The sequence below is a fragment of the Solea solea genome, chromosome 1, assembly GCF_958295425.1.
Source record: "Solea solea chromosome 1, fSolSol10.1, whole genome shotgun sequence".
Classification (NCBI taxonomy): domain Eukaryota; kingdom Metazoa; phylum Chordata; class Actinopteri; order Pleuronectiformes; family Soleidae; genus Solea; species Solea solea.
This window is the reverse complement of record NC_081134.1, coordinates 37,790,625-37,813,986: the sequence shown is the minus strand read 5'-3', so window position 1 is coordinate 37,813,986 and position 23,362 is coordinate 37,790,625. Positions and strand designations below refer to the sequence as shown.

At 41.8% G+C, this 23,362-nt stretch overlaps 2 protein-coding genes across 6 annotated transcripts in view; both read left to right on the top strand.

The window, feature by feature from the left end:
- Window positions 1–12,857, top strand: part of ncoa2 (nuclear receptor coactivator 2) — a 51,366-nt gene extending 38,509 nt beyond the window's left edge. For 3 of the 5 annotated variants that reach the window (XM_058623634.1, XM_058623625.1, XM_058623642.1), the window contains exons 12-22: window positions 4,147–4,342; window positions 4,452–4,661; window positions 5,292–5,492; window positions 5,856–5,985; window positions 6,220–6,397; window positions 6,475–6,771; window positions 7,364–7,441; window positions 7,611–8,082; window positions 8,859–9,036; window positions 9,849–10,053; window positions 11,766–12,857. In XM_058623634.1, the coding sequence (XP_058479617.1) occupies window positions 4,147–4,342; window positions 4,452–4,661; window positions 5,292–5,492; window positions 5,856–5,985; window positions 6,220–6,397; window positions 6,475–6,771; window positions 7,364–7,441; window positions 7,611–8,082; window positions 8,859–9,036; window positions 9,849–10,053; window positions 11,766–11,777 (2,157 nt within the window). In that variant the 3' untranslated portion in view covers window positions 11,778–12,857. The remainder of the gene's footprint in view (window positions 1–4,146; window positions 4,343–4,451; window positions 4,662–5,291; window positions 5,493–5,855; window positions 5,986–6,219; window positions 6,398–6,474; window positions 6,772–7,363; window positions 7,442–7,610; window positions 8,083–8,858; window positions 9,037–9,848; window positions 10,054–11,765) is intronic. The other 2 variants (XM_058623652.1, XM_058623661.1) reach the window with 2 other exon arrangements.
- A 3,323-nt stretch (window positions 12,858–16,180) lies between these two features.
- prdm14 (PR domain containing 14) lies at window positions 16,181–22,046 on the top strand. The gene is made up of 9 exons (XM_058637264.1): window positions 16,181–16,368; window positions 17,277–17,953; window positions 18,102–18,155; window positions 18,432–18,592; window positions 18,687–18,957; window positions 19,061–19,263; window positions 19,584–19,685; window positions 20,668–20,887; window positions 21,331–22,046. Exons 2-9 carry the CDS (start codon window positions 17,323–17,325, stop codon window positions 21,504–21,506), a joined length of 1,818 nt encoding a protein of 605 aa, XP_058493247.1. The 5' UTR covers window positions 16,181–16,368; window positions 17,277–17,322; the 3' UTR covers window positions 21,507–22,046.
- Window positions 22,047–23,362: the final 1,316 nt, after the last annotated feature.

Sequence of the window (23,362 nt, the reverse complement as noted above, 5' to 3'; positions counted from 1 at the left end):
GGAGAAAAGAGTAAAAAGGAGTGAGCAGGGAGAGTGTTGCTGGTAAATCTCACCATTTCTGTGCAGCAGAGGCTTCGGTTTCCTGAGTCTCTGATGCAGAAAAGAAAAACCAGGGTTTTGTTAGACTCAAAGCAAAATACAGGAAACCTGTGTACAATGCTCCACTTAACACAAGTCGAGGACATTGATGCAAATGTAGTTGTCACTGCTAAACCACAGAATTGCATAGAATTAAACAAAATGACATGAATGAATTCTCACTTTTCTGTGAGCTTTCATCCTCTTCTTAGACCAGCCAATATGTTGCATACATGCTGTTTACATGTCATTGATATGGCTCATAGTCAGTAAAGCAGTGCCAAAACCGATTTGTAATTAGCTATGACAAGGATAATATTAGGGAAATAATCCCGTTTTCACACTGTTGCTCCCTAATTATCCTCTTCCTCCTCTGTGGTACATTCTGTACTGTTTTCCCCTTTCAGACAGACAACAGTACAAAATGTCAGCGAGCCATGCCTGCTAGCTGTGTATGTACAGTATGTGCTTGGCCACCTGGGTACATACATGGGGAAAAAAGAGAGAAAAAGGTGATTGGATGGATAATAAGAGCTGCTGTTGAACTGAACAAAGGAGGAGAGAAGAGCAGTGTAGATACCCCCAGGAGAGCCCAGCCTCGGCAGGCAGAGGGAAAATGATGAGCCATATGCTCTTGCATGTCCTCTCTGCTGCCATGGAGATAGAGGGGAGAGGGAGTGGTGTTTGTAGAGCAAGCAGTATACAACAAACAATCAGAGGAAAATGGAAATTGAGTTTTAATATGTATGAGAGTGTTATTTTCTTTAAATGCCCAATTTGAGTCATAATTAATTACTCCAATTGGTTCATTTCTGATCACTTTTAAGTTTCACATTTACATTGAGATTAAAGTGCTCGTGTTCAGTCTAGTTAAACATATTCCGGGGTGTTTTTAGATCTGAACTAAGAGACATATCGCCTGTAAGTGGGTTTCTCTGCTGCCTGGTCATGTGTGAAAGCTTGACTGTATAACCCAAAAAAAAGTCCTCTCATCCTTCTCCCCACTAACCTCACTCACTGTTCTCTCTCTCTCTCTCTCTCTCTCTCTCTCTCTCTCTCTCTCTCTCTCTTCTCTCTTTCTCTCTCTCTTTCTTTTTATCTCTACCTTCCTCTTCATGATTGTTTGAGGACTGAATTATTGATGGCTGGAGCAGAGCTAAATGAGAAATCAGAGCAGAGAGCAGCAGTAGTGGCTTAGATGATGGCTGAAGGAACTATAGATATGGTTGACTAGTCCCATGGGCTTATTGGAGGCTTGTGTGTGTATATGTGCGTGCGTGTAATTCACTTATTCAGATTTCTATTTCTATATTCTTCATCATATTATACCACAAAAGTCATTATCAAATCAATCAAATATGTCAAACTTGTCAAAAGCAAAAACTCCTTTGGTATGTAGAATGATTTTGAAAAAGATGGAGGCCTTCACTGACTATAGAGGGACAAAATATGACTTAATTAATTCTAAGCCACCACAGTCTACTATTATGTTTTAATAGTAGATCGGTTGTTTCTGCTGGCCCAGTTCTTCAGTACAAGAAAGAATATAATGACAGACTTCGTGCCAAAACATGTCATTTCCATGGGTGTTTACTCTCCCGTGCCAGACGTCTGTTCATACACCACACACTGTGAAGGGGATTTTAGAAACTGCTGAGCCAGGAATCACCTGAAAGATAATTTGGAGGAAGAAAAAAACCCTGAAACATAAAGAATAATCACTAATACAACTATTTAACGTTTTAACTTAACCTTTTTTTACCTTCACAACAGTTAAATGATGCCGCCATCCAAGTGAAATTATTACGAATAATCATTGCCATTTCAGCACATCAGAAATACATTGTATTTGCTTAATGTTTATTTGTGATATGTATGTAGTCACAAAAAAATGCCAATACCAATCTCGGGTGAAATAACTTTTCCTTTTGTCTCACTTCTGCTTCAGCCACCCCTGTTTCTCACTTCCTTTTATTATAACATGACATGGACTAGGTCAGAAAGACACGAGTGGTGCTTTTGCCCTTGAGTCTTTGTTGACACATACCGTTCATGAACAAGAGATAGATTGTGACCTGTTCATTTACAGATGTGACTGCTTTTAACAGTCCCAGATAGACACAAGTCATTCACATTTGTTTGATTGTGGAGTTTTACGTTTTTACAGATGTGTTAAATCAATGTGGGCCAATTTACCTGAGTGTTGCTGAAGGTTTTATTTCTACGTAATGTTTTTATTTCTTATCAGTTTTTTCAAATAGACGGTGATTGTTATTTTGTCTTGGGGCGTAGAGAGATCGAGCCTAAAGTGAAACATATACAGAATTTTTAAACTCGCATATGAACTCTCTCGTAAACCAAAAGAGTGAAAATGTGATCCGTAAATGAGACATGACTTGAATCTAAATATTTAATAGTGGTCATTTGACTTTTACAAATCCTTGTAATTTTACCCGAATGCAGTATATCGGCCTTAAGATGCACCAGAGACCTCACATTGATTGCATTTCGTGCATATAGACGCACTGAAAGCATAGACAGTAGCAGGAATTGATAGAAATGAGACCCATTAAAGGTAAAAGAGAAGTCGAGAGAATAGAAAGTGGGAGGAGAGAGAGTTGAAGAGGAGGAGGAAGAGAGCATACAGGAGCATTACATCATTCCTGACCTCATTAGGGCTTTTCTCTCTCCCACCACTGCCACCCATCACCCCTCACTCTGCTGCTCTCTCTATCTCTCCCACATATCCTGTGTATGTTTATGTGCTGTAAAGGGCGATCAGCACGTTGTGGCTGCGTGTTTGCTTCAGTGTACTGTACATGGAAACATTTTTCAACAGGGTCTTCTAATATGGAGGAGCAAAATAACCAACAATATGGCTTTAGTCCTTGGTTACAGTAGACACAGAAGACAACTCTTCAGTATGGCATTTGTGGCAGCCATTTAGTCTCACACAGCATTTACATGCCCAAGATATATGTCATTGTTTAGACTGAACAAAGAAGTGCAACATTAAGACTGTGGCTGATGTGCTTTCTTTCCTGCTGTACAGTATTGTCACGATCATTTTCTTGTCAGTGATTCCAAGTGTGCTGCACTCTGGTGGCCACTTCCAGGTGGTGCAACTTATTTACCTTAAGTCCCTCTGGCCCCTCTAGCAAGCACAGTCGTCACCTATGTTGATATTTTGTCCAGGATTGAGTGTAACCTACTTTTCTCTGTCAGTAATGTGAAATTCAATATAATAACACTGCAGTTTGCATTGGCATTTGCTAAAGATATGTATGTTTCTCTTTTTGGTGAAATTGTATCTAATTTTGATCAACTTAATGGTGTTTTTGAGGCCGTCAGTTGTCATGGTGATTCATTTGACCGATCATTTAGGTGTTTGTAATTTGTCCTCACACTGTGACATTGGTTCACCTTTCATAGTTCCAGCAGTCCTTCAGCGAGTGAAACCAGATCCAAGCTCAGGGTTGTCTCTCTTTTTTTTTAAGAGAGTTGTGCAGAAAACTGAACACAAACTGCCCAGGTAGTTCATGTCTGTAGCCTGAGGCTATATTGGACCACCTCTGTCCAGCTGTTTACAATAGGGGGACAGAGAGCTTTTAAGCTTTGCCACCAACCAAACTCTCTCCTGCTGCTTCATGTCGCTCTCCCATGTTTACCATCTTTTCCCCCACACTTGATCAGTCTAAAATAAATTCTTAATTATGTCCTTAAAAATGATCAGCTATAAAATGGGGAGCATCTGTAGTCCACCTTGGACTAAAGATGCTTCTTCCAGCACCAGGCGTTAAGTAGTAACTAGTGTCTGATGAGCTACATTAAAGCGAAGTGTGGCCTATATTTGATTGAAAGTGGTCCACTTTATCCCGGTGCTATTGCTGTTATTATAAACAAAGCCAAGCCTCACTCCTCCTGTGTGTTTACACACCAGTTTTGCTGTGTGATTGTCACATGTATCATTCTGTTGGTGTGCCTGCTGGTGAAGCAGTAATTGGTTTCTAAATGGAAGGCCTTTGTCCGTTTCTTGTTTTCACATCTCTCTGTCTCTCTCCTCTCCAGTCGTCAGAGCTGGATGACATCCTGAACGACCTGCAGAATGCACAGCCGCAGCTCTTCTGCGAGCGGCCCGTTTCCCAGCCCAGTCCCATGGACAAACAGAACATCATTAATGACATCCTCCAAATGTCCGAGAACAATCCTGCCATGGCAGCACAGCAACAACACAGGGGCATTGGCCCTGGCATGGGCCCAACGAGTGAGTTTCATACTTGCATATGATGCAGTACACAGCATCAGATGTTAACTTCAATCATAATGATTCAAATGATTAAGTATTTGACAACAACTTGTAATCTCGTCTTCAGACTTTGTGGGTGTGCGACCAAACCAGCCAGGCAGGGGTCTTCCTGTGAGAAGTTTGTCTCTGGACATGAATGCGTCCCCCCAGCAGCAGTCCCCATTACAGTATCCCATAAGGGCCACAAGTCCATACACCCTTTTACAGCAGCAACAGCAGCAAGGCATGGTGGGAGGTCACAGCATGATGGCTAACCAGGCCAGTTTGGTCAACGCAGGTAAGTGTGAGAATCAGACTTTTGTAGTGATGTTTAAAAATGAACTGTTGAATCACTTTCTGGCCTTGCATGCTGGGATTTAGTTATTTCCCTTAAATACAAATTAAAGATGCTCACACTGTAGTGACCTGGACATAGTCTTTTTTATATAACAGCTACAAGAAAATGTGTTAAATTATAAAGCACCAAAAAACTAAATTGAATCAATTTTATTGATCCCATTTTCACTCTATCAAATGTAAATCCTCAACTGGTTCATCTTGTTTTGGGTATTGCAATTTTTTTGAATGAAGCACAATGGTATTGTTTTCCATGGCATAGTTAACACATGTAGCTGTTTCCAAATTCTAAAGAAAGACCTCTTTCCGACCGTCTGTCACTCTCAGCCTGTACTCTATCACGCAATGGCACAATGACTCACTTCCTGTGACAGGAAATCGTCACTCACTCACTCACCCACTCTGGCACTCCCACAGACCTTTAAACATCCCCCCTCCCCTGCAACACACCGATCATGGCTCCTTCCTTTTGTTGCACCACTGCATCATGGTGACATAGAACATTCAGTGAAATCTGACCCAGGACATATCTCACCGTTTCTTGTGTCCCTGTGTGCGTTTGCTCCTCTAGGTCTTATGGCCCCGGGTGGACCACGGCCTGGCATACAGCAGGAGGGCTGGGTGGGCCCAGCCTCTGCCCCTCCTCTGGGAGCGTCTGGCCCTGGGCAGCAAGGAGCCATGCAGGGCAGGATGGGGCCGAACAGCGCTCCCATGAGGCCCAACAGCCAGCCAGGACCTCGGCAGATGCTCCAGTCCCCAATGATATCGAATGGTGAGGGGGATTGTTTGATTGAGCAACTGAATCTGCACGGTAGATTTGAGGTTAAACTATTAGTGTCAGCACTCATGGTTTATGACTACACCTTCAATAAACTGATCATACTTGATCATTTTGGAGAAAAAAAAACTATTGAGCAGGACTGATTTAATAAATGGGAAGACCCCCCAACACATGCATGTCTGCCTCTCTGAACTGTAAATGCTGCCACCTTGTGGTTCTTCATAACATTTCACTCAGAGTATGGACATAATAACCAACGTCTGTTCTTGTGTTTTATTTAATAAATGTGTTTCCTGATTTCAACTGTTTTTGTACCTCATTAAATAATTTTCCCTTTTTTTTTACTCTGTTTAGCTCAACCTGATATGGACATGGGCATGGTTAGCCACCATTTCTCCCAGCAGCAAGCTCCACCCAACCAAACGGCCCCCTGGCCAGACAGCATGATGCCAATTGACCAGACAGCATTTGTAAACCAGAATAGGTAAGCTACTTCTTTTTTTTGGAAATTGTATATAGTTTTCACTGAACTCTGAAAAGGTTTTCTTATATATGTATATGTGTGTGTGTGTGTGTGTGTGTGTGTGTATATATATATATATATATATATATATATATATATATATATATATATATATATATATATATATATATATATATATATATATGTTTTTTTTTTACGAGTTACAATTAAACCAGTACCTTTTCTGTCTCTCAGGCACTCGGGACCTCAGGATGACTTTACAGTACAGTGCAGTACAGGGCTCAGCTCCGGTGATGGTTCTGGACCAGTAGATGAGGGGGCCCTTATGTCCCAACTCTATTCAGCACTGAAAGATTTTGATGGTTTGGAGGAAATTGACCGTGCCCTCGGGATCCCAGCTCTGGTAGAACAAGTGAGATTGTCTCTCTCTTTCCGGTTTGTTGGTTTTTTTCATGCCTACATTCTTTTTGCATATGTGGCTTTTTTCAGAGTCAATCCCTGGAGCCAGAGCAGTTCCCCCAGGAATCCTCAATGATGCTGGACCAGAAGCCCCCAATGTACACCCAGCAATTTGGTCCCCCACCTTCCCATATGGCTCAAAGAGGCTATTCTGGTGGTCCGTTGTCAGAGCCAGGCTTTCACCCCATGGCTGGCCAGATGGGTCCACGGCCAGGATACCCAATGATGAGGATGCAGGCGCGCCCCGGACTAAGGCCCGCTGGGGTCGTCCCCAATCAGCCCAACACATTACGGCTGCAACTTCAGCACCGGCTGCAGTCACAGCAGGTACATTTGTAATTAGAGGCGTAAGATGTAGATTTTCCCATCAGGAGCTGCACAAAATTACTGAACACATATGTCACGTGAGCACTCAAGTGCAACAGCTGGAACTGCTTCTCTGTGGTGAGGCTGATTGTTAAAAGGTGTAAAAGGATCATGCCACTTACAACTGATTAGTAGCCATACAATCATGGCGTCATTTCTTGTCTTTGTGAATTTTCTCACAGGCCGGATCAAACTGTTTGATATAGGACTGTAGACTGGTTGTTTGCCACATTTGATTTGTACTGTCCTGCAGCAAGTGTCCATTTGTCAACACTGTTGCATCAGCATCTGTGTGATTGAACTCTCAGGTGGGAATTGTGTGTTTATCCCTGGGTTTGACATTTTGGCAGATCTTTTGCAACACACAAAAATTATTCAAGACACCTCGGTCTACCCGGTGGTAAACCTGTTGATCCTTTGATGCATTTACTCAAATCCTATCTACCTTTTCGCTGCACTATTGATTAGTTGGTAGTATGTTTTCAAAAGGTTAATACTTCAACTCTGTTGGAGGATAGTGTTTGTGTTAATGTCCTCTTCTGTCTCCCCTCAGAACCGTCAGCCCATGATGACTCAGATGGGTAGTGTGTCAAATGTGAACCTACCTCTTAGAGCCAATGCTCCAAACCAGGTAGGTTACCACTTCCATCACATGTCTGTCTGCACATGCCATGACTTTAGGCAGTGATTTTGTTTTTACAAAATGTTGTTTTGTCACTCAACCGCTGAGCATGAACGTATTGTTTATGGGTGTTCATTGATTCTTACTATCTATTATCTACTATCTATCTGTCCATTAGACTATCAATGCTCAGATGCTGGCACAGCGCCAGCGGGAGCTGCTGAGTAATCACCTGAGACAGAGACAGCAGCAGCAGGTGCAGCAGGCCCAGCAGGTCCAGCAGCAACGGAGCATAGCCATGAGGGGCCCTGGCCTCAACCTGCCTCCCAACATGGCTGCAGGAGGCATGAGTAACCCCCGCATTCCCCAGGCCAACCCCCAGCAGTTTCCCTACCCGCCCAGCTACGGTACCAGTACAGGCCTGGCGTCGCCACCTCCCCCTACCAGCCCCTTCTCCTCCCCGCTCTCTCCCAGCCTGCCTTCTCTCCCCCCCAACCCTCAGCTCCACATGCATGGCACCTCCTCCTCTTCCTCCACCTCTTCCTCCTCCTCACAGATGATGATGGGAAACACAAGCATGATGGGCGGACAGTACGGGGCCGTACTCAGCCCCCAAATGCAGCACAGTGCCTTTCAGTTTCCCAACTCAGGTACTGTTCCCACACCCCAGCCTACCAAACACTCTACCCCACATCCTTCGAGTGCGTGTGTGTGTCTGTATACACGTGCACCATTGTGTCCTGTATGTTGATGTGACCTCTGCATCACATGCTGTTTAATCAGGGGGCAATCATCTAATTTGTATCTAATTTACTGATGGGGTGACTGCATTAATCACTTATATGAACCATGCTGCACAGTTTAGTCATTTTATATAATTGCTTTCTTCAACTCATTGTTTTGTGTACTGTCCAAAATGGTGTCCTGCAGATACGATCTCTCTCCACCAGAGGGCACCAGGACACAGTAATCAAAGCTTATTTCAGTATACACTGATTGACGCAGTGAAGTAACCCAGACTGTATGTGTCAGTCTGTCTTCTGCAGTAGTATTTCTATTTAAAATTATAATGAAATCTTTGATTTATCCTGATTCTGGCCCTAAGGGTCATACTCTCTTGAGAAGACGCCTCTCTTTCCCTTCCCTCCTAAACCATCTCCTTGTTCCCCTTTTTCCTACTTCCTTGTCTGACCACTACTTACATGCATGTAGGAAATGGCACCTGCCTGTCAGTATTTCCAAATGCACACTGGAATGGACTAATCATCAACAGCTTTTTCCTCTGTAGTGTCTGTCAAAAATGTTTGTCTTGGCATGTGTGAATGACAAAGGAATGTGAACTTGAACGTCTTTTATAATGTGTTAACTTTTAATTTGAGTCTGTGCAGGTTCAGTATGTTTTACCTCTTCTGATGCAACACCGCAGGTATGAGCCAACAGGCAGACGGAGGCTTTGGAGGTCCAGGCACACCCCAGAGCCCCCTGCTTTCTCCTCGCATGGCCCACACACAGTCCCCCATGATGCAGCAGGGCCAAGGGAACGCTGCTTTCCAGGGTTCCCCGGACATGAACGGCTGGCCACAGGGCAACATGGGAGGCAACAGGTGAATGTGGCTCAGAGTTTCTCATAGTACAAAGTAACCCTGAAAAATGACAACAAAAGAAAGACAGTGCCTCAATTTGCGTTGTGTGCACATTGTTTAAGTCACTTGATTTATGAACTAGAGGACGAGAGTCACACGGCAAGCTCAAACACTCTAGATAAACATGACAAGCAAACTATTTACTCTTACTCGTCCAACACACTAGGATCACCCTCGGTCAAATATCCCTTTGCTAATAAAAACGAAAGCATTTCCACCTCTGTACCCTTGTTGGAGTGAGGGTATGATATACTGTAAAGTAGACCTGAAACCAGAGATTACATTGTGCCAATGTATGTGATGCAGACCTGCTCAGGCTTTAAAAGAGGTGTCATTCACCCTGTTGTAAGTTGATTAAAAGTATATTGGAGACATTATTTGAAGGTTGAGATCCTACATTGTGTCACTTTAACTTAGTAGAGCGTTCACATGGCCCACATGAGACACGGGTCTGCAGCTTATTTTTGGAAATGGCCGCAAGCCTTGTGCAAAATAGACGGTGAGTATGAACAGTCACAGTGTTTATGTGTCTGTGTCTCTCTCATATGTCACATTTCAAAGTAAAATTGTTTAATATTAGCAGGACCTACAGTTGTGTGGCTTTTCAAACTAAATCATCCTGGCATTTAAGGGCAAAACTGTATAAAGCTTAGCCGAATCTCCACAGCAGCTCTGTAGAAAACACGCTCTTTGTGCGAACAACAGAACTGCAGCAGACGCAGCACTGTTATGTCTTACCACTCACCTTCCCCCCCCCCCCCTTCTCTCCCCAGTATGTTCTCACAGCAGCAGGCGTCGCCACAGTTCACCCAGCAGAGTAACAGTAACATGTACAACGGCAATGGTATGAACCTCAACAGCGTCTCCATGGGCAACAACATGGCATCTAGCAGCATGGGCCAGGTGGCTGGACAGATGAGTGTCACGTCCATGGCCTCAGGGCCTTCACCCAGCTTGCCCTCCATGGGGCAAGAACAGGTAACTACCCTGACATCAGCCCTCTGAAGGCTTATACACGTGGAAACAGAACTTCCGCTGTACGATCTTTTTCTTTTTTCCGTTCATAAGCATTATGTCAAGGAATGTCTTCTTTAATTCACATGACACAAATGCTGTAGTACACATGCCAGATATGTGTGTGAGACGCTGTAATGCTGCCACAGAAATACACAAAAAACAAAAATGACAGTGTATACTTTCACAGAAACCGATATAAAGAAAAAAAAGTTGTCATAAAACTGTCTTAACACAAGAAGAAGAGTTTTAGGGCTTTTGAAGCCTTGTTTCCATCATAGTACACTTTGGTTTGGTACAGTAAAGCTTGTGTCAGACTTTTCACCCGAGGACAGTACTTTTACTTTTTGCTGTGCCCGATGGCCGTGTCACCAGTTCTGTCGCCCAATATGCGGAGGTGTGGTGCCTCTAGCTACACCCATACAGCACCGTACCGTTACTCTGGTACCCCAAGGGTTGGGGCCAGTTATTTTGGTACCATTCCTAATGAAAACGCAATCGAATCAAACCGACTCGATGGAAGCACAGCTTAGGAAACAAAATCGTACAAAACATTTACTGATCCTCCAGAACTCGTTGTCATGTGTGCGTTCCCTGAACGGCATGAAATGTAGAAGTGAAAAGAATGAATTTCACAGAGAAAAGTGTGTTTATTTATCAGGGCCCTATAAAAAAAGAAAGAAAAAACGCTAGACCAATTAGAGGTTTTTTACAGGGCCCACTAATATCCTCAGGATATCCCTTTACATTAACCACTTGTAGTAATACAAGTCCGACACATCCTCAAGTTTAAGCCATCGGAGGTTGATAAAATGGACTCCTTTCAGTTTTACACAGTAATCAGGGGACCAAGAAAAAACTAAAAGCTTCATCTTTCTTTCTTTCTCCCACCCCCCCCGCCCCGCTACCAGTCTGCTTATGCATGTGTTTGTCTTATCGTAAGACCCTAAGTGTTTGGGTACACTTATTGAACAACGGTGCTGGTGAATAATTTACTCGGCCGCTTACGTAACTCTTCTGGCCCCCACCGAGTTCTTGTACTTCGACTTGAACTTAGAGGACACTGATGTAATTAGCAGTGGGCACTTTAGGTCCAGACCATTTAGACGATAAAGAGTTCGCCGTATGATGTTCAGAGTCTGCAGTGGAGACTCGTGAGCTTGTTGGCTTTACGTGGACAACATAGAAGAAGTCATCTCTGCACTCTCTCAACAGAGGATCAGCACCGTTTACTTTGGCAGGAGTCAGATTTTCCAACTACCACGACTCGCTGACACCGAATAATGTCATTTCCCCCCAAGTTAACTCGTCTCCCTTTGTTTCACCAGTGTTCGTAGCTCAGTGTGTGAAATGCACTGTTGTTGTCCGTGATGCTTTTAAGCCCCAGTAAAGGCCTATGAATATTTAACCAAGGTGCTGCCCGTTTGATTGTCTGCACTTCAGACAGTTATAACATACCAGTATATCTGTCACTTGATTTATCCCCCCTTCCAGTATTATAGGAATATATTGGCACTTAGATAATTTCAATTATTCACCATTCAGCCATTAGCGCCTGCTTTTCGTGATTTATGGGGGGGGGGGCTTGTTTCAAATCTCAGTGTTCTAAGATAGTTTCCAGTCGTGTTGTCATTGTTTCTGATGAAAAGTCTGAAATGTGCTGTGTGTCTCCGCAGAAGTACTGTTGACCCTCATGGAGTTTCTTAAACCCGAACCTCAGTGATCAGCTGGTGCAAAGGAGTGCGTCGGCCCATTGAAAAAGAAAAAAAAAAATTGTACAAACGCGTCGACCGACCGACAGCCCTCATTGAACCAGCGAGGTTTCGCCGACCCCTGACCCCCTGCGACCCCCCCCCCCCCATCTCCCCAGCCAAAATTTGCTGTCTGTTCCCGCCGTGCCTCTCCAGCAGCGCCGGAGGAGCCCGGCCCCCCTTGAACAGACAACGGGAGGTGTGTGCGTAGAGAGCTGGGGAAGGATTACGGATCTGTGTCCAACACGCCCTAACCCTGGTGGAGGAGGAAGAAGAGCCTCGGGATGAGCCAGTTTGTCTGCCTGTCCGGCTGCATTCACCGTAGTGTGACTTACTGTACGCCTCCTGGTGGGGGACACTGACTTCAGGGGGGGGGCAGCAGTGGGTGAGATCCCTCGTTCTGATGAATGTATTCCTCTCAGTGGACAGCGGCCATTTACAATCTCATCTCAAGAAAGACATACACTGATTTTCTTTTTTTCTTTCTTTCTGTCTTTCTTTGATGTCCTTCTTTTCTCACACAATTTCCACATAGATCCTAAAAATGGCAGCAAAGACTCCCAAGTCATGTTCGCGATTAAGGACGGAGCTGAAACACTTGGCCGGTTTTGCCTTTTTGCTGTTCTTTATTTTATTATTATTATTATTATTATTATTATTATTATTATTATTGTTATTGTTGTTATTATTTTTAGTTGTTTCTTTATGTGAGAAATAAGATGGTTGAAAAAACTGATCTTGAAAAACACTGCGGAGTAATGGTTTGAGCGGAACTGGTGATTTGTATGATTAGACTAATTTAGTCAAGAGGTTTCTATAGTGTATTATTAAATTAAGTTTTATTTTTCTGTATAGATTCATTTTAATTATTGTAGATGATCCTTTATCCTGGTAGCAACAAGAAAAAAATATTTCCGGAAAGTGCGGACGAGGCACTTTTTTATATGATTTTAACAGTGATGGTTGTATTCTTTCTGAGAAGATTCTTCTATTAATAACCTGAGTCATGGATGATGATGATGATGATGATGATGCTTTGGTCCTGTAGTTTCAGAAGATGTCAAAGTCAAATATGGTTTTAAAAATGATTTACAGAGATTGTACATACCAATAAGTAAGACATTTTCTTTTCCTATTTATTTTATTCTTAATGGTTTTAGTTCCCCCCGCCCCCTGTCTGGTCACAACTGCCTCTTGAAGCAGAAAGATGTTTGTGGGTTGTTTTTTTTGGGGAGGGGGGGGGGGGGGGGGGGGTGTGGAGCCTTTCGTGTTCAGAGGTTCTGGTACGACGCAGACAGGGGTCGGGGGGTGGGAAGTGGGGACGGGATGTATGTGGGTGTGCTGTGTATACAGTGTACAGATTATCGCTTGCTTCTCTGCCTTTAGCATAGAACACAAAGAAAAAAAGAAGACGAAAAAACAGGTCAAATTCAACACAGCCATACAATAACTCAAAAAAAAACAACAAAAAAAACAAACAGAAGTGTGCTTTCTATGTTGTCTGGAGTGAAAATGCTTCATACGAGCTGCTAGGTGCAAACTGTTCTGGTGTGATGTAAACAAGCAATAACGATTACTTGAGAATCTCTTGGTTTTTTTTTTTTTTTTTTGTCTTTTCGTTTTTGTAATTTTTGTACAGTTTCCTGAAGTTTAAAACAAAGAAAAGAAGAAAAAAAAACGGACACATTTTTGCTCCATGTTTGGATGCAGTATTAAACTTTAAAAGTTTTTTATTACAGTTTGTACCAAGAAAGTCTACATCCACACACAGCGTTCCTATTAGATTATGCAGCGTTTGGCCGAGGCTGATCCTCGTGACGACACGTGTGCTCTCTGTCCGTCTCTCTGCCTCCAGCCGTTGTTCTATAGCAGAGGTCAGAGTTTAAAGACTGCATGGTTCACCGAGACCTGCTCTGACACACACTTAGCCATATTTTATGACCTCAGGCAGTTAGTTCAACTACAAAGTGTTCAGCGATGACGTGCTATTCTTGTGTCGGGGGGGTGTTTTGGTTTGACCTTCACAAGACTTTTAAAGCAAGTTCATCTTCTCTAACCTCAACAAAAAAAAAAACACATTTTCCTCAAAGAAACAAAAACTTTTATATCGACTATTTAACCCAGGACAGACATGGAGCAAAGCCAAATATTCCTCACATTTTCTCAATTGGATTCCTGAATTCTACCAGCTTTTACGTTCCTAGCGACGACTTTGTTCTCGGTCGTAGGCCCAAAAACAAAGAAATCTATGATGATGTCACTTAACAGGGTCTTGTGTAGATATCGCAGCGTTAAACACACAAGACGAATCATTCTGAATGTACTGTCGTCGAAGGCCTAAAGGATGTGACATCACGACATTTCTCAGCATTTACGGAGGAAGTTGCCCATCGTTGCTTTATTTTTTTTAAACGGAGAAACAAAAAACAACGTTCTTAACAAAAAATTTGAAGCTGTAGCAAAGTCAACTTTGGGAAGCAGCGCTGTCACCGCTGCTGTTTTCGCCATATAGGCCAACAGGATTTTTTTCCCCGCCTCTTTTGACAAAATGCTGATTTGATTGTAAAACTGCAGTCGCCTTGTTGAGCAATTTTTAAAGTATCATTCAGAGCCCTTTGCAAATTTCCAAAGATTGTCAAGATTTTGGAGACTTAAAGCCATGTGGTAGCAATGCATTTTAATTTTTTTCTTTGTTTTTTTTTTAGCATTTATAATGCGGACAGGTGCAAAGAAATGATTTTTGCCCCGTATTTAAAAAAAGAAAAGAAATCCAGGCTTTGGACCCACTAAAAGACCTATTTTCTTTCCTCTATGGTTTTGAAGAACTTTAAATGCCCTTTTGTATTGTCTGCCAATTTCTTAGAGCTAAGATGCAACCTTGAAATGCTAAGAAACCCTAGCATAATGCCTTAGATTTCATCCGTTCTCTGTTCTTGTACATTACACCGCTGTCTGTATAAATTTGTATAATGACTTGTGTACAATACTGAATGGGTGCGTCATGGTTCCGCCTCAGTTTCTGGAGACTCTTTGGGTCACAGTTCATCATCGCTCTCTGTTCTGTGTTGGGTTGAAGACTCGCTTTGATTTCACACACCCCCATCTGTTTGTATGGTGAAAATGACACATAGGGATATTGAAGCAATATGTAAAATACTATATGGACTCTTTTTTCATGAAGAAAGCTTACTGTTGTGTTTTTTCCCCCCCTCTTCCTCCTCCAACCAAGATATTTTTTTTCTGCATTGTTCACAGGAATCACACTGTACACCCGCATCCACCTTTGTACCCCTAGTGTGTGTGTGAGTGTGTGCGTGTGTGTGTGAGCGTTTTATGCAAAAATTAGATATACAAGAGAAGTTAAAACCACAGTTATGCAAGTTGTGAACTAATATGGCTTCGCTGATGCTATTTGCCTTGTAAATAAAGAATTCTGTTATTGCAATATTTAACTAAGTGACTCTTAATTTCTCCTGAAACAGAAGGAAAGGCAATGTAGTGGCCCTACCATGGTTTTCCTGCTAAATGAACTGTTAAATTTAACACATTTTTGTTAAATAGCTACAATAATGTGAAATGTCTGCCTTGTAATTACTTTTTTCAAGCTGTCAAATTGTATTTAAATAACCAAATATGAAGGTAATTTATTGGTAATTCATTTTAAATAATATAAAGTGATTGTTTTATTTGTTTTACTTCAATATTGCTTAGCTTTCCTGCAACAGTTTACAGCAATTGAATGCATTTACAAAAAGATAATTTAACAAATGAATTAAGTAATTAAAGGAATTCTACTATTAGCTGTTGTTTTAAAGGGTAATTATTATCAGAATGTCTCTATAACTTGGCCTTTACGCACGGGAACGTTTCCTGTGCCCATGCGTAAAGGAGGATTTTACGCAAATGGGCACCAAGAAAAATAAGGTCAGTATTGAAATAGTTTTTTATTTAAATTTTTTTTTAGCTTTTATTGTGAGGACTGGGCGTTTTTTCTCGTTTTCTCAGCGCAGGTTGGAGTAGTAAACGTCTATTAGGAGAACTGTTTGGCCTCTTCCTTGCGTAAATCACCACATCCACGTCATAACAGCACATCTCTGCGCTCCACTGGGGGTCCCCTGCGATAACATCTTATCAAGTGTTAGTAATGGGTCTCCTCAGTGAGGGTCTTCTTATGGAAATGTTCTGTTCTGGTTGGGGGCAAAAAAACGCACTGGTGTGGAGGAGAAGTTTGCACGAGTGGGTGGGTGTTCTCACAGAGAGAGAGGGAGAGAGAGAGGACGGGGCATTGAGATGCATGAGGGTGAGCTGCATGTTCCTGACCAATAGGAAGAAGAAGGAGTTGGTGGAGCAGCTCCAGCTGACCTGAGTGTGCACAGTGGAGGCTGGATGCCCTCAGATGACCATAGACACTCAGAGAGAGAGAAGGTCCTGCATCTTCAGCTCTGACTTGTCCACATAATCTTACACGAAGACAGTGGACATGAGAGGACAGACGCCACTGTGAACTGTGTCTGCTTTGTTTTGAAAGGTAAGTGCTCTGGTTACTTATTCTTTTATGTCTTTAGCTTTTAATTATTATATTTTTCATGTCTGACTTAAATTAATGATGTGCAAAATTCCTGAAGCATCATTATTTCCGCCCAGCTCGTGTCTTCTTTTCTTTTTTTTTCCTTTTTGTGCTGTAATTGTAAAGTCCATTAACGGCTTCATTAATGTTGACCTCTGCTCGAGTCGACTCCTCTGTAATTGGTGTCATGACCCTGGTTTGTCCCTCTATTTAGTGGCTGATTTGTAAACGGTTCCTCAAAAACACACACACACTCAGATGTGTGTGTGTGTGTGTGTGTGTGTGTGTGTGTTCTCTCAGCTGGAAAAATTGCAAAATTGGCTGTCCATGTTCTCTGCCGTGTGCGTCTTCTTCATCTTCTTTATTGCACGTTTATTTTTGTTCTGTTTCGCTCGGGTCATGATCTGCCAAAAAAAAATGTAGTTTTGACTTTTGTGGCACAAAATGTCCGAATTTCAGGATGGGATTATATTAAATAACACTCATTCTAAAATTCTAAACGTTGTAAAAGTTGTAAAAGTGCAAAAGTGCAAGTGATTATTTCCCGTCAGGATAAGTTATTGACCAAATAAATGTATTCTAAAACAAAAACAAAAAATCTGTCATTTTGTAGCCTTTTGTGAAACATGGATTTTGTTATAATCCTGTTTCCTGTAGGGATTAATTGTTCCCTTATCTTTATTTAATATAGAGGTTGTTGTTAAGGTTAAAGGTGAAATCTCACTGGAATCACAATAATCAATCCAGGTGTGGTCAAGCCATGTTTCCTTTTTTAGTTTTCTTCCATTAAACTTTTATAACTCGCCCTCCTCCTCCTCCTCCTCTTCCTCCTCCCCCTCTTCTGTCTTTCTCTCCCTCACCCTCTGAAGGATTCCCTTCTCCTCTTCCTCCTCCTCACCCTCCGCGCAGAGAGACATGTCCGTGTCCCTGTCCAGCTTCCCCGTGATGCTGAAGGACAAGAGCTTCCCAGTGGGGATGCTGAAGGCCAGTCCCGCGCGCAGCTTCTACCACGCGCCTCTCCACGGCTCGCACCACTTCATGGACTTCTTCCCGCACACGCACAACCTCCTCCACCCGCTCAAGTCCCTCGGTCGCCTGGTGTCGGACACGCAGGCGTCCCTGCCGCTCAGCCTGCAGGCCGGAGGAGCCCCCGCGTTCCACCACGTCCCGGTGCACATGCTGAGCGGCCCCGGGATTCCTTACCTGAACCAGCAGGTGCTGCCCGGTCACTCGCTCTACTCCAAACCGGAGGAGCTGGCTGCTGTGGTGACGGAGCACGCGGCGGGTCCACTGTCCTCAGACTTCAGCAGTCCGTCCAGTGACCGCTGCTCGTCCACGTCCACGTCCATCAACACCACCTCGCCGCCAAAGGAGGGCCTGTTTCGGTTCCGTGGCGCGGACGTGTCGCCGGAAAAAGCACGCGCGTCCTACAATTTCAGCGAGGAGGACTTGTTCATGGTGCTCTATGGTTATTCTGGCGGCCAGGAGCGCAGCGTGGGTCGCGTGGGTCACGCGATATCAGGAGTGGCCCTGCCTGAAAACTCAGGTGAGACCTGTGCTTATGAAGTAATGACATTATTGTTAGATTTATTATTTAGTTTAAAATATGTGTGGATGTATTTTAGTTTCATAAACTGTTGGAGAGAAATGTTAATTTGTGTTATTTATTATTATTATTATTATGTCATTTTCAGTGTGTGACTCTCACTCTGTCCCACTGGACAAAGAAACTCTGGAACTTCCAGAAGGTAAGAAATCACCTTTACCTGAGTGCTTTTTCTTTCCTTTCCTTTCCTTTCCTTTCCTTTCCTTTCCTACATTAAAACCTTAACCTGGCCTGACTCCTACAGTTAAAACAGTTTTACAGCACATATATTTATTACATAGTAAAACACAGAATGAACAAGAACAAAACAAAGAAAACAACAAAACACGAGAAGAATATGAGTAAAGGTTACAAATATAAAGCTTTGCCGTGTATTTGACTGCACAGCAGATGTGACCGTGTGTTGTCTCTGCTGCAGGTCTCACTGTCCTCAGAGCCGCGTGGGGAAACGTGTCTCACTGTGGAATCTTCACGGACAAAAGCAGCATCGCCAAAGGAACTCGCTTTGGACCTTTCCAAGGAAAACTGGTCAACACCAGCGAGATAAAGACTTATGATGACAACACGCTGATGTGGGAGGTGAGTGTGTGAAATGTTCTTCTATGTAGAATAGTGTTCTCTTTCCACTCTCCTTATCTCCTTTCCTCATCCCCTCATCTCCTCCTCCCTCCAGGTATTTGAGAACGGCCGGCTGAGTCACTTCGTGGACGGCAGAGCAGGGTCAGGGAACTGGATGTCCTTGGTGAAGTGCGCTCGTTTCCCAGAAGAGCAGAACCTGATCGCGGTGCAGGTCCAGGGTCAGATCTTCTATGAGACCTGTAAGGAGGTCAGACCAGGTCAGGAGCTCCTGGTCTGGTATGGAGACTGTTACCTGCAGTTCCTCGGGATCCCACTCACACTGAAGGACTCCAGAGGAGACAGCAGCGCAGATCTTCCCACTGAAGGTCAGAGTGGAACCTTGTCGTGATACACACACACACACACACACACTCCTGCTTTGATTGAGTGGTTTATTTCACCTCCACGTTGTTTTTTCCACTCCCACAGACAGTGGAGAGGGATTCAAGTGCGACAGGTGTGGGAAGGTGTTCGCCTACAAATACTACAGAGACAAGCACCTCAAGTACACGCGCTGCGTGGACCAGGGCGACCGGAAGTTCCCCTGCCACCTGTGCAGCAGATCATTTGAGAAGAGGGACAGACTGAGGATCCACATCCTGCACGTGCACGAGAAACACAGGCCTCACAAGGTATGACGTCATGTCACAGTCACGCAGGATGGAGGATTGATATTGAAGGTTTATTCGTTAAAAAGAGACGTGTTTAAAAAATAAAATTAAAAAGTGGTTTAACCAACATGTATTTAATTTAATTTAATGTAATTTATTCTTTAAACATTTAAAATGAAGTTATTTTTTAAAGAATACAATGAAATTAAAATGTATTCTGTTAACATTTACTTAATTTTAAATATAAATAATAAAATTAAATGTTTTTTAAATCTGAAAAATGTGATTTATTTTCATGTTATTATTATGTTACTAATGTCCCACACTGGTGTGTCCCACAGTGCTCCGTGTGTGGAAAGAGTTTCTCTCAGTCTTCCAGTCTCAACAAACACATGCGTGTTCACTCTGGAGAAAGACCTTACAAGTGTGTCTACTGTAATAAGGTAAGATATATTTATTTATCTATGTTTTTCGGAAAAATATTATTAATTTGCAGAGTCAATTTGGAGCTGCAAATATTCTAATTATTTGTGGCTGATGTATTTATTATAATGATTTCATCTGAGTCGTTGTACATATTTAGCACAGGCCTAAAAATGTAAAAAAGGCTTTGTTGCATTATTTAAATCATCATACATTTATATCTTATAGTCATTAGAGACTTTATTCTATAATATTTTATAGTCATATATATTATGTAAAATGTAAAACATGTAAAATGTGCTTTATTGCATGGTTTAAATTGTGATAAAACTGTATAATGTATAATATGTATAATGTATAAACATTTTGGAAACAGAATATAGAGAATTTTCTTCATCGTTTCTGGTCAAAACTAAGCTTTACATCGTTATTTTTTTTATTATTATTCTTTTTTCGCCTCTATTTTTATTTTATTTTTTTAGGTCGCATCCATTTACACCTCGTTTCACGGTGCGTTTGGTGCGAGCCCCTCATTATTGTCTCCTCTCCGCGGGCACGCTCCACAGACACACTTACATGCTAATTATGGCCAGATGTACACCCACCCCTTTGTCTGCTGAGAATATACTTTTACTTTACGGCTCTGCGATGAGCACAACTTTGCTTTTTGGCCTTTGTTCTGAATGTCCTCCCCTTTTCCCTTTTCTCTCTTTTTTTTTAACTCACCCAGAGACGCTTTTGTTTCACTTAATCCTTTTTCTCCTTTTACGCTGCGCTGCACCTTGTTTTTATCTATAAAAAAACACTTTAAGTAGTGATAATAATTATTTTAAGTAAAAAAAAACGTGTTTTAAAATTGAATTTAACAGAAGACAGAAGCATAAGCAGCTCCAAAAATAAGAAAGTCTTCCATATTTAAATGATAAGTTAAGAAAATAGTTCAAATATAATATTCACACGCTCACAATCATTTATTTTGGTTTGTAATGTTTTGTGTCGCAGGCCTTCACTGCCTCCAGTATCCTGCGCACTCACATCCGCCAGCATTCGGGAGAGCGGCCCTTCAAGTGTAAGCACTGCGGGAAGGCCTTCGCCTCCCACGCCGCCCACGACAGCCACGTGCGGCGGACCCACGCCAAGGACAAGCCGTTCTCCTGCGATCTGTGCGGGACCTCGTTCCAGGAGAAGCAGGAGCTCCAATTCCACATGACAAGTCACAAAAGTAAGACTTTATTTTATTTATTTATTATTTTTTTCATTATTTATTTATTGTTATGTAGGAAACAGAATATCTTTAAATCTTATTTATTAGTTAACTATTCATGCTTTTTATATATTATGTTTCAATTTGTATCTATAGGTATTTTATTTAAAAAAATAAAATGGTCTAAAGGAAAAAAATAGAATAATATTATTGAATCATAATTTATTGCATGATTGTTGTTTTTCCTCTTAATTATTGATGTATGTAAAATATAGACTGTAATATTTGAATTTGCTACATATATAATGTGTATTTTAAATAAAATTCTCAGCCTTTTTTTAAATGTCTCTTCTCCCCTGGATTAGAAAAAAATTCAAATTAAACGAAATAATAAGAATATTCCTATTTGGACACTGTTTATTTATTTATTTATTTTGTCATTTCTTCGTTGTGATCCACAGATAAACAGATGATGGACAGCACAGTCCTTCCGTCTTCGCCGGGGACTGAGCTACAGGAGAACACCGTCATCGTTCCAGTGAAGGACAGTCCAGCAGCGGGACAAACAAAAGCCAGACACAACTTCACGTACACCGGGTTAACGGTTTTAAATCCGGAGTATCGGCCCTGGAAATAATCGAGTTGAACTACACAACTCGAGGCATAAGATCCTATTATACAATAATGTAGGAGCTTATAGATGTTTTCCTTTAAGTTAATGCTGCTTAAGACCAAAAAAAAGACCTATTTAAATAGACTCATCATAATTTAAAAAAAAATATTTATATGTTAAAATATGTTGTGTGTTGTTTTGTGGCTTAAAGCTTTCACTCTCATTGTGATGACATCATAATCATAACAATTTCTATATTATTATAATTATTATTATTATTATTATTATTGTTGTTGTTGTATGTTGAGTTTTCTGGCATTGACGAGCTGCTTGAAAAGCAAAGGTATTTTTTAATCATTGTAGATTTTAAGCCTATATTTGTGTACATAAATAAATGTTGTGATAATCTCCCTTAATTTATAATTAAAAGTAAGAGCATATTTTCTACTGTAATGAAAGGCTGCGAAAGCAAAAAAAAGTGGTGTTTGTTTGTTCCCTGCGAGCTTTTGCTGCTTTTCTTTTTTCATGATCAACAAATAAAAACACTAACGCATGGAAACGTGAGGCTGGTTTTGCTATAATGTCTGAGTTGAAAATCACAGGTTAAAAAAAAAAAGAAATGGGTCAAATACTGCAATAAATCTCAGACTAAGTGTCATGTTAAAAGGGGGTTACTTAAATTTGGTTAAACTTAATTTATATAATATGTTTTTTATTTATTTCTTTCCCCCACCAGTCACATTAAAAAAGCAGATAAATACTGCTGTTAAATAATTGTATTCACAAAGCATAAATGTTGGATGTTTGCATATCTGTGTGTTTTCAGCCTGTGGTCAGTCAGTCCAGTTAGTGCAGCCGTCAGTGCTCACACAGCCTCTTTTCTCTCTGGACTGTCTGCTTGTGTTGGAGCTCTGTGATGAATTGGAGGCCGCGTGCTCACAGTAAAAAATGAACAAACCCCACTGGAGCTAATGAATGACAATAGAGCGGAGCAGTAAGGTGGTCTACTGCTGCTGACACAAAGGAGGCAAGGAAGCTCCTTGTGACTGACATCTGCCCTCAAACATGTTCTCCTCCTGGGATTGATAGATAGATAGATAGATAGATAGATAGATAGATAGATAGTCTGTGTATAAGTGAATAGATATCATTAATAGGTCATCAGATAGATAGATAGATAGGTAATCAGATTGTATGTGTGTCAGTAGCTGTTAAAGTGAGGAAAGGCCTAGTTATCACAGTGTTGGTGGCAGCAGCGTGAGGTCTGACAGATGACACAGTGTCCGGCCTTTGTTGTGATGCTCTGTTATGTCACCTTTGACCTCCGGGGTCACCATACGTCACGGTGACAATGTGTCGTCAGACACGACAACGCAGCAACAGTACCGAGCGCTTACACACGGCACATGCCAGCAGCGGAAACTAAACGATCCCTTTGAGTTTGTTTATCACATTGTAGAAGAGATAGTAGATTTTATTTTTTAGATTTTAGTTTCACAGTGTTAAAGGGCCAGTATGTTAAAATGGTTCTTTTTGGGTTTTTTTAAATGCCAGTGAATTGGCTTTTTTCTTGCCTATGCTCTGTGGTCTGAATAATCAGGTATGTCAAAGTCTAAGGACCTGTGGGGCCAATGGGCGTCGAGTCTGGTCAAGAGCGGGGGGGCCTTTCTAGAGAGGAAACCACAATATTCCACGACGATATCGTGCAGAATTTCAAAGTAAAAGTACTCGTTTTAATGTGGAATGATGTATTACTTTATTGAATTGAGTCAATCGTAACGTGAACAACTGTAATTAAAACTCCAAATAAGCTTCAGGTTACGTTTGATATTTAGTTGTGGGCCGCATGTGGCCCACGGGACGCCAGTTTGACACCTCTG

Coding starts and splice junctions, on each gene's coding strand:
- prdm14 (XM_058637264.1), top strand. CDS start 17,323: ATGTCCGTGTCCCTGTCCAGCTTCCCCGTGATGCTGAAGGACAAGAGC. Junction 18,156..18,431: donor AACTCTGGAACTTCCAGAAG/GTAAGAAATCAC, acceptor TCTCTGCTGCAG/GTCTCACTGTCCTCAGAGCC. Junction 19,264..19,583: donor AGAAACACAGGCCTCACAAG/GTATGACGTCAT, acceptor TGTGTCCCACAG/TGCTCCGTGTGTGGAAAGAG.